This window comes from Drosophila yakuba, chromosome 3L (assembly GCF_016746365.2).
Source record: "Drosophila yakuba strain Tai18E2 chromosome 3L, Prin_Dyak_Tai18E2_2.1, whole genome shotgun sequence".
Lineage (NCBI taxonomy): Eukaryota > Metazoa > Arthropoda > Insecta > Diptera > Drosophilidae > Drosophila > Drosophila yakuba.
The window spans coordinates 3,828,431-3,844,957 of NC_052529.2; the positions used below are offsets into that span (position 1 = coordinate 3,828,431).

The 16,527-nt window shown below is 45.8% G+C and overlaps 2 protein-coding genes across 4 annotated transcripts; one reads left to right on the forward strand and one right to left on the reverse strand.

Moving 5' to 3' along the window:
• The first annotated feature begins 183 nt into the window (after window positions 1-183).
• LOC6532792 (la-related protein Larp4B) lies at window positions 184-10,666 on the forward strand. Of its 3 annotated transcripts, none has more exons than XM_015194123.3 (9): window positions 184-494; window positions 2,105-2,948; window positions 3,016-3,265; window positions 3,331-3,711; window positions 3,918-4,485; window positions 4,546-5,069; window positions 5,231-7,109; window positions 7,237-7,577; window positions 7,630-10,666. In XM_015194123.3, the coding sequence occupies exons 2-8, from the start codon at window positions 2,119-2,121 to the stop codon at window positions 7,389-7,391; spliced, it is 4,587 nt and encodes a 1,528-aa protein (XP_015049609.1). In that variant the 5' UTR covers window positions 184-494; window positions 2,105-2,118; the 3' UTR covers window positions 7,392-7,577; window positions 7,630-10,666. The 3 variants fall into 3 exon arrangements, with proteins under 3 accessions (XP_015049609.1, XP_015049610.1, XP_002093530.1); XM_015194124.3 differs by lacking the exon at window positions 184-494 and adding an exon at window positions 855-1,743; XM_002093494.4 differs by lacking the exon at window positions 184-494 and adding an exon at window positions 855-1,743 and having other exon boundaries at window positions 7,633-10,666.
• Window positions 10,667-12,101: 1,435 nt separating this feature from the next.
• LOC6532793 (probable protein phosphatase 2C T23F11.1) lies at window positions 12,102-14,835 on the reverse strand. Its single transcript, XM_002093495.3, has 4 exons — window positions 14,681-14,835; window positions 13,813-14,206; window positions 13,055-13,385; window positions 12,102-12,981 (listed from the first exon to the last, which is right to left on the reverse strand). Exons 2-4 carry the CDS (start codon window positions 14,092-14,094, stop codon window positions 12,482-12,484), a joined length of 1,113 nt encoding a protein of 370 aa, XP_002093531.1. The 5' UTR covers window positions 14,095-14,206; window positions 14,681-14,835; the 3' UTR covers window positions 12,102-12,481.
• Between the last annotated feature and the right edge of the window lie 1,692 nt (window positions 14,836-16,527).

The window sequence follows — 16,527 nt, forward strand, 5'->3', positions numbered from 1 at the left end:
AATTAAGATATGTATTAATATAAATAGGATGAATATATTTATTGTCTAATACAAAAAATATATGAATAATCAAAAAAGTCAGCTTTGGTTGTTGTCCCAACTTCATCTACTTTCCACCCCTCAAGTTAATCACCTCTTAAGGCGAACGTGGGTATTTTTTTCAGATTGTTGTGCAGTCACACTAATTTAGGCACAAAAAATCGGAGCGCGAAGTTTTTGCGTGTGTTGCATTTTGCTGAAAAAAAGAGTTACCTGAGTGTCCAACGTAGACAAATTCGTCCCCTGAAATTGACGCGTTGAAACTGACGAATTTCCCAACAATAATTTGCAAGCAGAACGTGCATTAAAGAATACGTGGACGCGCGGAACGCTTGGTGTTTCATTTTGTTCGTTCGGCCAAATTTAACAAGTGGTTTTTCGCCCCAGCGTTGTTGCAGCTGCACGAATTTGCCGTCTGCAGGCGGACGAGCCCGGGATTTTCATTATCCCCAGTGGTAAGTTAAAATGGGTGCATAATTGTACAGGTAACATGATGGGAGAGGGGGCGGGAGGGCTGCATTTCGCTTAGCAATATTATGTTCTTGCACGTTTCAGGGTTGTCACCTTGCAGGCAGTTGGTATTTTTTGTTCGATATTCTTGGGCAGCGTGCTGGTATTAAAGAAGTATTTCAACAAGCTATTCTCATTCTTCTCATTACAACGTATTAACTATTTAAGCATTTTTGGTCAACGAAACGCACAAAAACATGTCTTGACTTGCGTGTCTCTTGCTATGGACCTTTTAAAACCTGTCAGGAAAAAAACTACTGACAAATCAAGTTACTTTTCAAACTTATAGTATTTGCAATCGCTTGCAACCCTGACTTGCGATCTATCGAAACGGCGAAAGTTTTCTATGACGATGAGAAGTCGAATTTTTGGATTTTTCGCGTGACAAGTTGGTGGTGAAAAAAACTAGGCACAACCTTAACAATTCATTTGGCAACTTCACTAACGATTGGCTACTGAAAAGCGCAACGCTGGCTGGTGCGGGCGGTGCAAGTTGGGTGTGAAAAGTCGCAACAAAAAAAAAATCAATTGCCTCTCGGTCGTTTTCAATTTTCAATTCACATTCTTTGCGTGTGCAAAAAGCGAAGGAAAGGCGAGGAAAAAAATATAGACTGCAAACGACAAGAAAAGAAGAAAAAATAGAAAAGAAACGGCGAGCGGAAAGAAGAAGAGCACAGAAGAAGACCGAGGAAAAGGCAACGTAGAGTTGAAGAAAATGTTGTGGAAAAGGGGCGGAGGAGCAGGAGCCGTGTTTTCGAGTCGCAAGCAGCAGAAGCAGTATAAATAAATAACCATCGTCGCCCAAGAGAGTGCTCGATTTTCAACGCGATTGGAATCGCGGAAAAGCAAGTTGGCGAAATACGAAACATCGCAGTGAAAATCAAATTTTCCAAATAGAAAGAAGAGCTCCTCCTCTCGCTCGTTCGCCTGCTCTCTCATCCTCTCCTTCGCTCTCTCTCGCTCCCACTCTCGCGACTGGGTGGCAACGTGTGTGTGTGTGTTGCTGTGTGTGCCTGCTGTGTGTGTGAGTGTGCCGCGTGCGTAAGTGTGTGTGTAGCTCGAAAGAGCGAAAAAAAATAGATTTAAAAAAAAAAAAAGAGGAAAAGCAAATAAGGAGAAGCGAAATAACCGACTGTGTCTTTGTGTGGAATTTCTTGATAATTGCAACATACGTTACCATGGAATACTACCTAGGTTGGTAAAATGCGTTAACTAGCACCAGTTCATACGAGTGTGCCACCACCCCCTATGCATCACCCACATGCTCGCAAAATTTGCATATGTATGTGTGCGCTTATGCTGGCACTGCGTTTCGCTTGTTTGTTTTTTGTTGTTATTAGCTCGAAATCGGCAGAGTTTTCCCAGCGTCTAGCTTCCTCCGATTACGAAAGTTTCCCGTTACGTCTACAATAACAAAAAATTGACCTTGTTTATACACCACACACCCACACACACACATGTACAGAATCACATACACACACCCAGCCATGCAACACCACCCACCACCCCGACCATCCATAATGTGAAAACCATCTTATGTGAAAACCACTTGCAGGAGGATATGTGTACATGAACGGAGATGCACTCAAGATCCAGCCGCCCGTCTACACCAACGTTCCTGTCGAGACGGCGATGCTAGCCACTAATCTGTTTGGCGCCACCACCCAAATTGCAGCGTCACCCGCAGCAGCCGCCGCTGCCCACATACCGTTGATCACAGCCGCAGCTGCAGCAGCCGCCGCCGCAGGCGCTCCAGCAGTAGCTCCTCCAGTTGCCGTTGCTCCAGTGGCCACCGCATCAACAGCACAAGCAGCAGTTGTGCCCGCCCAGCAGCAGCAGCAGCAGGCGCATCCACACCAGGCCCAGATTCTGGCCCATACGCACGTAGCCCACCAACAGCAACAACAGCAGCAACAGCAGCAGCAGCAACAGACGCTCCAACAGCATCTCCACCAGCAGCAGCAACAGCAGTCGCCGCATCCCGCCCAACATCTGACCTACGGCCATCAGCCGGCGCTTCCGCAGGCCACGGCTGGAGGATCAGGAACAGTAGCCGGAGGAGCAGCAGGAGCATCCGGAGGAGTCGGAGAGGCGCAGGACACAAACGAATACGCCATCATGAATGGCGCACTCGCCCAGACCCAGGATGGCACTGTGGTCTGCTACACCACAGACGCCCTGAACAACACGAATTTAGTTGCTCTCGATCCGCAGCCCCATCAAATTGTAGTGCCGGTCCAGGTTCCTGTCCAAGTCCCAGTGCCCGTTCAGCTCCCAGCCAATGGGTCAGCTGATCAGCAGCAAGGCAGCCACAATGCAGCCGGTGGAGAGGAGCCCAACATACCATTGGACAAGCTCAAGCAAATGCTGGCCACCCAACTTGAGTACTACTTCTCCAGGTGGGTTTCGTCACCTAGTGTTCTAATTAAACTATTTCTGACTTGATTCTTATTCGCCTCTAAACAGAGAGAACCTGGCCAACGACACTTACCTACTCTCCCAGATGGACAGCGACCAGTATGTGCCCATTTACACTGTGGCCAGATTCAATTTGGTGCGAAAACTAACCAATGACATCAATCTCATCACTGAGGTGCTGCGTGAATCGCCCAATGTCCAGGTGGACGACAAAGGTCTGCGCGTGCGTCCCAATCGCAAGCGTTGCATCATCATTCTGCGCGAGATATCGAACAACACGCCTCTCGATGACGTCAAGGTGGGTGACTATTCTCGCTTTCCTGAGTCAGCTTAAATACTAATTGGATTTTGCTTATGTTACAGGCTCTGTTCAGCAACGAGAGCTGTCCCCGCCCGATATCCTGCGAATTCGCCGCCAATAACTCGTGGTACATAACTTTCGAGTCGGACGAAGATGCGCAGAAGGCGTTCAAGTACCTGCGCGAAGAGGTCAAGGAGTTCCAGGGCAAGCCGATCATGGCTCGCATCAAGCCCAAATCGTTTATCAATCGCATCCAAGCTGTACCAAATATGAAGAACGGCTATCGCCTCACGTCGCCGCCGACTGCCAACGTCTTTGATCCATCCGGAGCCGGTGCCGCCACAGTTGGCTATGCGGCTGCCCAGCAGCCCCGCTATCTGTACACCAATGGAGCGGCCATCGCGGCTCCTGCCTCAGTTCAGTACAGCAATCCAGTACTGATTGTAAGTATCAAGTAAACTAAGTGCATACTTTTAGTACGTATTAGATTTCTTATTTGATTAAATTGGGATTCCAATAATTTAAATACTTCCCTTCTCGAATTGCAATTAAGAGGTGAAGTGTTTGAATACTTTTCAATACAAAAGTGAATACGATGTTCCCGATTAAGATTGATCTGTTAATGATGTCTATCTTTGTTTGTTTACAGCCGATTCCGCAGAATCAATTTTACCCCGGCTTGGTGGCTGGACCCTGGCCGCCTGGCACTGTAGCAGCCACTGCCGCCCATGGGCAAAACTTTTACGAGCTCGGAGGAAACATCTTTACCACCAATCCTTTGGCTCCACCGCCTGTGACAGCCGGTTTCGCTCAAGCTCCACCACCCACCGCACAAGCAATGGTCACGTCCAAACCGCAGGGCGGAGGGCGCTACAATAACAATCACCGCGGCAATCCAAACAACGTGGGCGGTGCAAACTCGGGACCACGCGGCGAGTCGAGAGGCAAACCACCGCGCAACACACAAACAGCCTCGCACATCCAGGGCGGCAGTATTGTGCCCATCCAGATAACTGGTGCCATTCCAGGAGGAATGGTCAGCGTGGTCCCGGCCAACATTGTGCAGGATCCACTACAGCCAGCCCCTTTGCAACAGCAACCGCAGCAAGTGATCCAACAAATTCAGCAGCAGCCAACGAGCTCAGCTCAACAGCAACAGGCCTCGGTGCAGGTGAACAATTCTACTCGCCACTACCCCATCAAGAGCAACTGGAAGGGTGCGTTTTTAAATGCCACGTTGTTGCGAAACCGTTTAATACAATTTTCATTCGCTACAGGTGGCATGCAGAAGAACCTTGACAAAAGCTATGGTGGTGGTGTGACCACCCACCATCACTACACCACACAGGTGCAGGCTCTGCCCGCCCACAGCCACCATCTGCAGGCTCAGCAGCAGCAACAGGGACAGACTCAGCAGCAGCACTATCAATTGGCTTCCTCCAGCGCTGCCAGCGCTCCGCAAGTTACGTATGTATCCACTGCACCGGCTCCACAGCAGCAGCCGGGCCAGCATCAACACCACCTGGTGGTCCAGCAGACGCAGCCACAGCCGCAACAGCAACAGGTAGTCCTTCAGCAACAGCAAGTGCAGGTGCAGGAGTTGCAGGAAGCGGGTGATGGCGTCGAGCATAGCTCTCACGCCATGCAGCAGGTTAATCGCAGCAGCAACATGTCTGCCAGCTCCTCCTCATCGCTGGCCACATCGATCAGTAAGGAGCCACTGCAATGGCAGAACCGCCCGCGTCGTCGTCGTCGTGATGAGGAGGGCGGAATCAACTATTCCCCAGGCGGACGAGTTGGGGTGAGTAATCTACATACCATATATAGCTTGCGGTTTCTAAACCTTTAAATGGAATTTAATTTTAACTTAATTCTATTAAGCAAGTCACTGAAAGTATAATATGTGGTTTACGCAATAGTAAAAGTATTTATTCATAACCGTCTATATTCGTTGCAATACAGCTCTACGGCAGCTCGCCATCAAACCCGCATCCGCAGCAGCATCTGATGTCATCTTCCACCGGGAGCAATGTACAATCAGGTGGCGGAACCGATGGCGGTGGAGCATCCCATCGTGGCGGAGAGCGCCAGACCCACTATAACACTATCCACGACGTCCCACCGCCCCAGCACCGTGGCAACTACAAGGGCAATAACTATAATCCGCACTACCACGCCCAGCATTCATCGATGGCGAGTGGCTCGCACCATCACCATCACCACAACGCCCTGTCGTCGCAGCAGCAGCAACATCACATGACCACCGGCACTGGGCAGCAGGGCTCGGGTCATCACTATCACCACCATCACCACCACAATTCGATTGGCAGCAATGTGGGCAACAGCGGCGGCTTAGGCGTCAGCAGTGGCGGATCCGGCGGTGGCGGAACTGGCGGAGGATCGGGCAGCAACAGTCTGTCCGGCGGAAGCAACGAGCGCGGTATTCACCATAGCTCCTTGGGCTATCAGGGTCACCAGCATCAGCACCAACAGCAGCAGCAGCAACAGCAGCAGCAACAACAACAGCAACAACCAGCCGCACCCGTGCAACCGCCGCAGTTCGATTTAGAGGATGCTGCCTTTCCACCACTGCCAGCCACTTCAGCCACCGCTCCACACACACCTCAGGCCACTGGCGGAGCCTCCCTGCATAACTCAACGACCTCGTCCTCCTCATCAACAGGTTTGGGCCAAAAGCAGACCCTGCACCAGCAGCAACAGCAGCCGCATCAGCACCAGGTGCTGAGCAGCAGCGTGGATAGCGCCGGCGGCGAGGAACAACGCTCAAGCAATCAACACAGTATCGAGGCCGGCAATATTCACTTGGCCAACAGTTCTACCGCCAACAACTGGGCTGAGAACCGCCTGTCGGACGTGGTGCGCACTGGTGGTGGCGGCGGCGGCAGTGGAGGCAAGGGCAAAGCTCGTAAGGATAACAGACACCCACAGGGCCAGAACCAGCCCCATTTGGCCCACAACTATCAGCAGCGTAATCCACCCGTTAGCCCCACGCCAGTCCTGGGCGCTGAGTATGGAATCCAGATTCAGGAGGGCAACAATACTAAGAACGTTACGAAGCAGAGCTCCAGTAACAACAATTCGATCCATGTGATAAAGTGTCAAACACCAAATATCAATGCCAGCAGCAAAGAGGAGGCAGCCGGAGCCCAGCAACAGCAGCAGCAGCAGCTGGACAAATCAAACAAGACTGAGGATGAAATGCATCCAAAGCAGCCATCGCAGCAGCGACTGGTCGAAGGCTATGTCCAGCAGCAGCAGTTGCCGCTGCTGGCTGGCCATAACGAGTATTCCGCTGCCCTGGCCGCGGGCGCTGGCGCCTGTAGCGTGGTGGAGGGTGGTCTGACCACCAGTTTGGCCGAGTGCAGCCTGGGCCAGCACAAGAAGCCGCCCTCGGTGGCCGCCCTGCATGCCAAGAAAGACGCCAATCTGCTGGAGAAAGGCGCCAGCAAGCACAAGAGCGTGGCCACGTCCACGTCTACAGAAAACCTTTCGGCTGCCGCCACGGCCAGCAAACTCAGCTATGCCCAGGTGGCACAGCACCACAAGGCCGCTGCCTCCTCTGATGGCAAGGAAACGGGCTCCGGTGGCTCCACTGGCACGCTGTCGCCCACCGGCAGCCACAAGATGGACCTAGTCTTTGGTGATCCCGCCGTCGTGGTGGCAGCCGTGGAGAAAAGCGGCCTTGCCACAGTTTCTACCGAGAAACGCGCCGCAGGTGGAGCCTCGCCCGCCGCGCTGATCGGCAAACCAGTTGGTAATCTTACGGCTACCAACATTACCCAAGGCAGCAGTGCTGTCGTGGTCTCTGCCAAAGAGAAAGGTATGTTCGAAAGCCAATAAAAGCGTTCTTTATTTTAAAGGTGTCCGTAAAGAGTGCTTTATTTAAAAGTAGTTGAATCGATTACGATCTACCATCAGAACTTATATCGAAAAAATCCACTCCACAGATAATCGTCCCAATGCCGCCGTTCGCCAACTGAGCAAGGAGAAACAGCAGCAACACCAGCAGCAACATTATGGCTCTGCTACAGAGCACAATACTAATGCCAATGTCGGCTTGGGGACTAGCGGCAACCGCAAGTCCAGGGCCAACAACTCTTAAGGGAAGGGGAGAGGATAACCGCGTTGCCAAAGCGAGGCAACTGTGAAATACCTTTGCAGGATGCCTCTAAAGCTGCATCCGACTGTAAATATATGAAATTCCATGTGTAAATATGAGCAAAAACCTTTTTGTTATACCAATAAGAGCTAGAGATATCTATGAGCTAACTAAGGAGGCATATGAAAGGTGAGTTGTAGAGCATACCTTGAAATCTTACTATATACCATCCGTTTTGCAGTAGTTGCCGCTGCTCGAAAGGACGCAGAAACCAGAGCAGAGGAGCAAGTAGAGAGCAGCAGGCGATGCTTGGACCAGTTATCATATTAGTAGGCAAAGACGAAGAATGAATGGTGCATACCCCTTCTCCAGCTATATTTAATCAGTTATCAGTTAATGTTAATCTACCTAAGCTAATGTTACCTATACTCGGTGGGTACACACGCAGCTTAGCGCGGCGCGGAGGAGCAGGATTGTGGCGACAGCAGACAGAGGAGAAGCGACAAGAGATGTATATGCCTAAGCTATAATTACGATTACCAATAACGATGCCGAGTGAATAAGTCTTAAGAAGTTTGAGCGTAGTTAGCTAACTAGCATCGAACGACAAAACAAAACTAAAGCAAGTTAAGGAAGCCAAGCAAAGAAAGCGAGGAGAAGGAAATATTAGGTTTTATTGATAAATTACCGATGAACTCATGAATCACACGTCGATTTTACGTTATATTATTTGCGTTTAATAATATTTCATCATTCTCATTTTTGCTTACACATCAGAACGTAATGTTTATAGCCAAAACAGAAGTACACAGATACGAGTGCGTAGCCTACATAGCTATGTCTCTGCTAGTCTCACAGGTTAGGGTTACTTCTATTATTTAGATATATTATATATAATATATATATATATATATTTATATATTGTTTGAATCATTGTAACATTTTAACGCAAGAGGTTTTTTTTTATATAACTTGATTATAGGGATTCTCGTACTTAGTTCACGACTTAAGGGATCCCTTACACAGACACACCTGAATACGCCTAGGCAAACTTATCTTCCCCCCAGACACCGACTCGTGTATACCCCTCATTTTATACTTGTATCGTATATCGTGGGAAGGACTTACATTTTAAAATTGCATTTGTTTCCACATGAAAGCAATTTTCTCAGTTTGATGGTTTCACACGTCTATTTCAACAAGCAAAGAACGAAAATGAAATGAATTAAGAAGTTAGGTCATTGCTAAATACTAAACTTTATCCTTACAAAGCGTAGGTGGACCCAGCTCAGCTCATAAGACAAACACTATCTAATGTTATATTTACGACTTAGGACTCTATACAAAAGGTGCCATAACTAAAAAACACACACACACACAGACACGAAATTTTATGAGGTTTAGGAAGACACAAAACGGGCATTTAAAACGAATTCTTTACCAATGTTTTACTGTCTCTCAATTTGAAAAGAAGCTGCTTCATCCTCGCCCCAAATTATTGATGCTCACCTTAGGTATAAATTTGCGTAGAATTGCATACATTTTAATTATTTAATTTGTTTCCCTTTTAATTGTTCACGATTTACGCACAAATTGATTTATGGAGTCTTAATTTATACAAATTTAAGAAGCATGTAAATTAATTCCCGAAGCATTAAAACAATTGGCAAGGGAGTAAAGAAAAAATAATCAGTAGATTTAAGAGCGTACACACGATATCTACAAACTATTCTAGGCATAAGAATTAAGTTTAGATATGCATATATGGATATTCACACTAAACTTAACAACATTATTTCTTTTGTTAGTTAAATTCCTTTTATTTGAGAACAAAACTGCTCCGCCCTTTTACTTCGACACCAAAACGAAACAAATCATTTTCATTTTAACACATTCACAATCTCACCCACTACCAAAACAAAGAAAACCCGCGTATTATGTTTATTCTCTTTAATTACATGCTTATGAACCCACTGTGAACACACTGAACAATGTTTTCCCAAAAGAAAAAGTACTAAAACTTTCATCCAAAATCAAAAACGAATGAGAAATGAAAAATGAACTCTAAACGCAAGACTTCCAACCAAAATGAAATTGAAAATATAAGAAAAGGATAAGAAAACTGAAAAATCAATATATATATACACATATACTTTGTTTCTATGAAAACAATCGAATATGCTAAGTGCCTATACTAACTAATATGTAACATACGAGCAGGGTACCGACCGACCACTGAGCCAAGAACCAATGTGGCCCCATCCGCCCATCAAATCCCATCATCACATCGCATCTGATCACAAACAACAACACACAACTGCCTCTAGGACATAAACAGCAATCAATCAATCAATCAATCATTTAAATTCAAACCATTTATTCACTCATTAGTTCGCCCAGTCAGCGGGCATCCTGGCTTGGTCCAGCATACGGATAGTTCACTAGGGATGTTGGTCACCACACAGATAGTATACCTTGCTCAGTGTTTCGTCGCGTACCCGCCACACAAATGTATCTTTAAATAATTCATAGTTTATAGTTTGTATCTTCCCCTCCAGATCGAAGAAAGACCCAAACTGTAATCCAACTAACCCCCAACACTCCAACACACACACATTTCTTTGGAAAGTTCTCAAATGATTTTGTTGTGCTCATCACTCACTGTCGGCTGCCAACACGAAAGAATACAAAATCACACACCACGCTACAACACACACTTTAAACACTTTACACACTGTACAGTTGAACCTCAATAGGGCGGACTGCGACTGGGACTGCGGACTGCGCATAGGGTGAATCAATGGATGAGGGACAGCATGTGGCCAGAGTGGAGCCAGCAGCTCGATGGGCGGCGGCTCGAAACTTCCGACAATGAGATGTGATATTATGCAATTGACAAATCATCAATTGTGTGCGACAAAAAAACAAAAACAAATAAACGGAATGCGGGTTGGCCCATGCCAATCGAGATTGCCACGCCCACGCGGCCACGAGACAGTCGACACTTGGACACTGACACTGACACTGACCACGCTGCCCATCCAGACGCTGAGATCGAGAGACGAGAACCGAGAGCCGTGGCGAGATATAGAGAGTATAGGGAATAGGGAAAGTAAAGGAACATTGTTGATGTTGAATAATTTTAAGGAATACAATAAATTAAATTAAATTGTTAAATTGTAAACCTCAGTTCTTAAGTTATTTATTTTTGTATACTTAAGCAGCGCATATGACACCTTGTTATATTTACAAAATAATACTATTGCAAGTTCAGCAGACATGCCACGCCCATAGAGCTATGTATTTCCCGCATTGCCGCCACACCCCACACCAAGCCACACCAAACTACACCAAATCACACCTATCACATCTCCTGCTCCCCAAACGAGACACTCAAAACATAACACTGACGCCCAGCTTAGAATATCTATCGATATGGTTTAGTTTGTTTTGTTCTTACACCACCCAAACACTTTGTATTATTTAACCCTTTGGATTGCCCCCCAAAACAGACCACTGTACATACCCTTAGCTATACATTTCCGGGGGCAATCTCCACCTGATTTCATGCAAACACCTTCTTTGGCACTGCCATCTTCTTATATTTTTGCGTTCGATGTAATTCCTGAACTTTCCTTGAAAGATCTTTTGAGTTGTTTCTGTTTCGTTGCTTTGGGATTGATTCACTCCCTGATTTCGTACTACCGTAAACAACAAACAACGCTAAACTAAAATGCTTACGCACATTGTTATCACTAGAAAAACGATAAAAAAAACAACAAAGAAAAAAACAACAAGAACATAGAACACAACAAGAAAAACCTGTCTGTTAAAAAACAAAAATGAGAATATGTAATATGAAATAACGAGAAGTACATGCATACATATATAAATATATATATATAATCAATTTGTAATTGTACCGAAATTGATAACTGTAAAGTAACAAGAAGTTTATAAAATTGCATATGATTTAAACTATAAACTAACTATAAAGAAATACAATATCCCTCTATGCAGCAAGCGAAAGCAAAACCAACAGCAGTTATACATAATTGAATGTGTAATATGATGGCAAACATATAAATAAAAATATTATAATAAAACAAAACGAAAAAAAAAAATACAAACACTGAGAAACAACCAAAAAAACCAAAAAAAAAAAAAGCGTAATTCATTTCGTCTCTATGCTAGAATAGTTAAGCCTGAACAATTGAACAATTTGTACGTAAAACTAGACGATGAATGACTATGACTAGGTGATGATGTTAATGACGAGGAGGCGGACTAAATAGCAAAAAGTTTAAATAAAATTTATACTTGCGAGTTAAAAGCAAATGAGCTCCCACTCTGGCCACTTTTAGTTTTGATTTTATTGTACGCCTCATATAATTCAAAAGCCAGTAAATAACAAGCAGAAACAACAGCGAGCGGCCGTTTTGTAGATAACCGAGGGAACACAATAAAGCGATAACCGCCCACGGTGGTCATGTACTCCAGTCCAGTCCAACTGGAGCTAATGCTGTTCCTGATAGTCGGCTTGGTGCTACCCAAAAGTATTGTAACACGATTGCAGACAAGCTGGTGACTCCAGAGTGGCAGGACTAGTCCCAAAAAGTACAACTTACTTGCATGGATTGTACATTAATGGCATGACTAATAATATTTATCGCTTATACATAAGATCCCCGTCGGAAATGCAAAAAATTCCACTTTCTTGGGCACTACAAAACATTTTCTTCATTTTTAATTTTGAAACTTCGCACTCATTTCTTAAAGATCAGTCCCAAACAACTTTTACAAGTATATTTAGGTACATAAATACTAAACGAGTAATACAATTCTTTTTTATCCATTTTGCTCGGGCATCACAAAACATAGTAAATCATACAATTATATAGTTAGACAAGGCATATATGTATATACACGCATCGTGGGGTTACAATTAAAACAATTATTAATAATCGGAGCAAACATTTTGGTAAGGACTGTGTGGCGTACGATAGTGTGTTGTGTGTATATAAAACTTAACCAAGAACACTTGCGTTGTTAAGTATAAAGAGTTGACCTAAGCGGTATTTGAGTAACCCTAATTAATCATAGATATAGTGGCTTTCGATCGCTGCCATCTTGTTTAGATGCGTCCCCAGCTTTATTTCATCGTCCATGGGACCGGAATTGGATTGCTTCTGGCAGGGTTTGGTTTGCGTTTCCGTTTCGGTATCGGTTTCCGCCTCGGCTTCATCCTTTGTGACTTCATCCTTCGTCGCATCGTCGGCTACTTCTTGGTCATTGGTCGCCTGGCTGCCATTCCGGCAGCGGGCTATCAGATCACTGTAGGGACGGTCGTGGAGCAGGCAGACCAGCACCACGGTCATATTGTCGCCGCCGAGACCGCCCATTTGGCAGTCGGGTGCCAGGCAGTGGTTCATCAGCTCCTCGCAGATCTCCTCCGGATACATGCCCATGCCGATGCGCGTGCGACAGAACTCGAGCACTTCCGCATTGCTCATTACATCCCAAATGCCATCGCAAGCCAGCACGATGAATTCCCAATCTTCCATGATTTTGCGCGTCTCCACGTCCGGGTAGGCTATATAGGCGCACGGAGAACAAAAAACAAGGTGATAATGGTTGACAAGAACAATGGATGCGGTGATTCTCACCTGTGACGATTTGATCTTCCGGTCTTTTGTTCTCCTGCTTGAAGACATAATCTCCGAGGGCCCGCGAAAGTGCCAGATTGCCGTTGACGCGATTGAACTCCACCCAGCCGCCGCCTTCGATGATCCGCTTGGACTCCGCCTCGTTGTTGGGCTTGTGGTCCAGCGACAGGACTTCGAGTTGTCCGTTTACGCAGGCAATGGCGCGCGAGTCCCCTGCGTTTGCGCAATACAGCTTGTTGTCTTTGACCAAAACCACAACGGCAGTCGAGCCAGCCATCTGGTCACCACATGTCTTGTTGCGCAGCATCACCAAGTCTATGTCCAGAAAGCCCTGCAATTGCATCATAAATGAGTAGTGCATCAAATAAGATGGCTTAAAGTATTTTTAAGCTCTTAAAAACATGTGCCATTGAATGTCATTACATTTCAGATGACTTCTTAGGTTAATCTGTTCGTTATATCTTTAAAAACTAAATGACTTTAATAAACGTAAGCCCAATAAAGATAGTAAGTGTATTGAGGTTTTAACACGTTGTTTTTATCCCAGCACTTATCATCAGTTCGTTGTCTCTGATCGTCATCTCAACTTAGTAATCCAGATGAGTAACTTCTTGTTGAAATGAGTAGCTTGAAGCACGATGATGTACGCATTGCACACACATATATTTGTGTAGATCTTTGCACTCCAACTATGTACCTTCAGCGATCTAAAAATGTCGCGATTCCCGCCATCTAAAAGTGACTCTGCCGTGACTCACCTGCTGCAGCGCCTGTTCGATGTTGTCGTTGTACTCCGGCCGCTTGAGAACGAACTTGTGCAGGTGCTTGCCGGCATACTGGGCCACTGTGGCGCCTCCGTGTCCATCGTAGACGGCGAAGAAGGCCGCACCCGGATCGTCCGGCAGGGACAGGATGTGGGTGTGCGAGTCCTCCATGTTGATGCGCCACCCCTGCATGCAGGAGCTGCCCACGCGGTAGGCGGCATTCTGGCAGTACGAGGACTCCTTGGCGGTCACCGGTTCCGATAGAGTCTGACCCATTGCGGCTTGTGTGTGCTGTGTGTGCGGTGTGTGTGTGGTGTGTGTGGAGTGTGTGTTGTGTGGACTGAAGGCTCTGCGGGCGGGGGTTGTGTTATCGATTTACGTCGCTTTTCTGCGGGAAAGAAGACGTACAAGCACACGGGTTAAGTTAATTACGAAACTGACTGCTGGCGGAGCGCGGAACAACCGACGGCCGACTGTCAACTTTAGATACGCGTGGGCTCTGGAGATTAGTATATCAGGGGCATAAGCAAACAGACGTGGAGATTTCAGGGCCGGATCGCGATCCGGAATTGGATTCCGCTTGGGTTCGCGTTGGCGTTCGCCACGAGTTCAAAGGGCAGGTGATAAATCGACCATGTGATAAGGTCGATATTCCGCTTCGCACTTAACGTAACTCCGTAATAAATTCACAGTTCGCAGCTGACCAGCGAAACTTACGCAAAACCAAAAGAATAAAAACCAAAAACCGAAAACCAGAACAGCAGAACGGCAAAGGAAAACAGGCCAAGAAACGGAGAGAAGTGGAGAGAAGATGGGCGGCGGGGAGAAGCGGCGCCAAGTGCAGGCTGCACTGTGTACCCACCTGGCGTTCACCGTTTTTGCTCGCCCCTGCAAGCCGTGTACGCATCAAAGAAAAACTGTTTAGTAAAAAATTATTAAAAACTGCGCGTGTTTATTTTTTTATTTGGTTTGTGCAACGCAGTGTGAACGTGTCTCGAATACAACAAATAACCAGCTGCGTTCGAACACACATGGTGGCTGACCACACTAATTCAAGTATTTTGCAGCACTGCGGCGCCACTGCTTGGTAGTGTGTCTCGACTAACTCTTGGCTGCACTGCTTGGAAGCTGTTTGGGTTTGGCGCCTTGATTTGAATTTAAAAAGTTTAAAATAAAAAAAATATTCATTTATGTACCTTATTTGCATAGATAATGAGTTATATTTTTTGGCTTTCCATTTGCATTGGCGTTTCGAATATATTGTGCAATTCCAATGCAAATTTCACATTATGGGACTACTCTTTTCCGCTTCTCATTTCGTGTTTTCGTCATCTTATCTGCTCTTTTTTTATTTTTTGCTTAGCTGACGAGTGCATTGAATTTTGCGAATTTCGCTTTGGGCTTGCGGCAAATATACGAATTCAAGGACAAATGACGTCAGCTAAGCACTTTTTGCGGTCGCTGCTGCTGCTGCTGCTGCTGTTTTGTTGCTCCCAAATTGTTGTTGCTTGGGGAATTAAAGCTTGACTGGCATTCGCTGCCAACGCCTCTGCTTTCTATTTATTGTCTTCTTCGTCTTCGTCTTCTCTCTTTTTTTTCGCGTTTTTTTGATTCTTTTGTTTCGCGTTTTTGGCGAGCGAAAAAAAAGTGTATTAAATATTTGCACAGCAGCAGCAAAAGCCACAGAGCAATTTCTGATAAAGAACTTGTGGATGTACTCTGGTGCCCCTCTCCGTATTCACTTTACTCGCATATTATCTTGAGCGCTCTCACATTGAAATTGTTTCGGCAAACAAAGTCAATCAGAACTTTGTTGTCGAACTAGCTCTGTTCAATGGCGAGTGTCAATACGATTTGCTATCAGCCGCCTTTCTGCATTTAAAAATAGCAGAAGTCTGGAACTCAAATATAGTTTAGATAGCAGCAAATATACTTTCACACAACTACAACTATTTTATTATTTTGATTTGAACATTCTACATTCCATTTAGGTGGAAACTGGCTAAACTGGCGTTTATCATATGTACGTTTCATTTGGCTCAGTGTATTATATCTCTGCCTTTCTTATCGTCGTGTTTGGTCATTGAGAGTGCAAGGCGTCAACGTCGCTGCACGCATTTTATTTCCCAACCTCTAGAACGCACATTTATTATGCATTTAACGTTCCCCGCTGACGACTGCAACTATCCACCCCTCACCCCCCTCATTGCCCCCCTCAGCAAGCGTCCCTGTTTGCCATTTAAGATTCGCTTTCGCTTCCCCTTTTATTTCAGCGCACTCAGTTAAATTTCCATATTGTTTGTCAACCGAGGATTGCATCCAGGCTCGCTTTCAGTCCCTGAATCGCTCTCTAAATCGGAATCGGAGTTGGAGTTGGAGGCGATCAACAGCTCCGTATGCAGTCTGCATGCAAATGCTGCAGTTCTCATCGCAGCACTGAGAAAAATACGGGTAGGGATTTTTTAAATAAATAAGATATGCAAGTTTCCCTTACCTTTACTTGTAAATACTTAGTCGGGATTACTGATATTACGTATACGCTCAGGTGGCAAACAAACGAAGATATTTATTGATTTAGTCTGGCCTTTACTACAATTGTTTTTCTGATTATGTTTGATTATTTTTTTTCGAGTGCATGTCTCGTGCACGGAAAGGGACTGCGGACAGAGCGGGGCCCACAGATATCGTCAGGCAGTTCAATCACATTGC

Coding starts and splice junctions, on each gene's coding strand:
- LOC6532793 (XM_002093495.3), bottom strand. CDS start 14,094: ATGGGTCAGACTCTATCGGAACCGGTGACCGCCAAGGAGTCCTCGTAC. Junction 13,386..13,812: donor TCGAACAGGCGCTGCAGCAG/GTGAGTCACGGC, acceptor ATGCAATTGCAG/GGCTTTCTGGACATAGACTT. Junction 12,982..13,054: donor GGAAGATCAAATCGTCACAG/GTGAGAATCACC, acceptor GCGCCTATATAG/CCTACCCGGACGTGGAGACG.
- LOC6532792 (XM_015194124.3), top strand. Junction 3,712..3,917: donor ACAGCAATCCAGTACTGATT/GTAAGTATCAAG, acceptor GTTTGTTTACAG/CCGATTCCGCAGAATCAATT. Junction 5,070..5,230: donor CCCCAGGCGGACGAGTTGGG/GTGAGTAATCTA, acceptor GTTGCAATACAG/CTCTACGGCAGCTCGCCATC.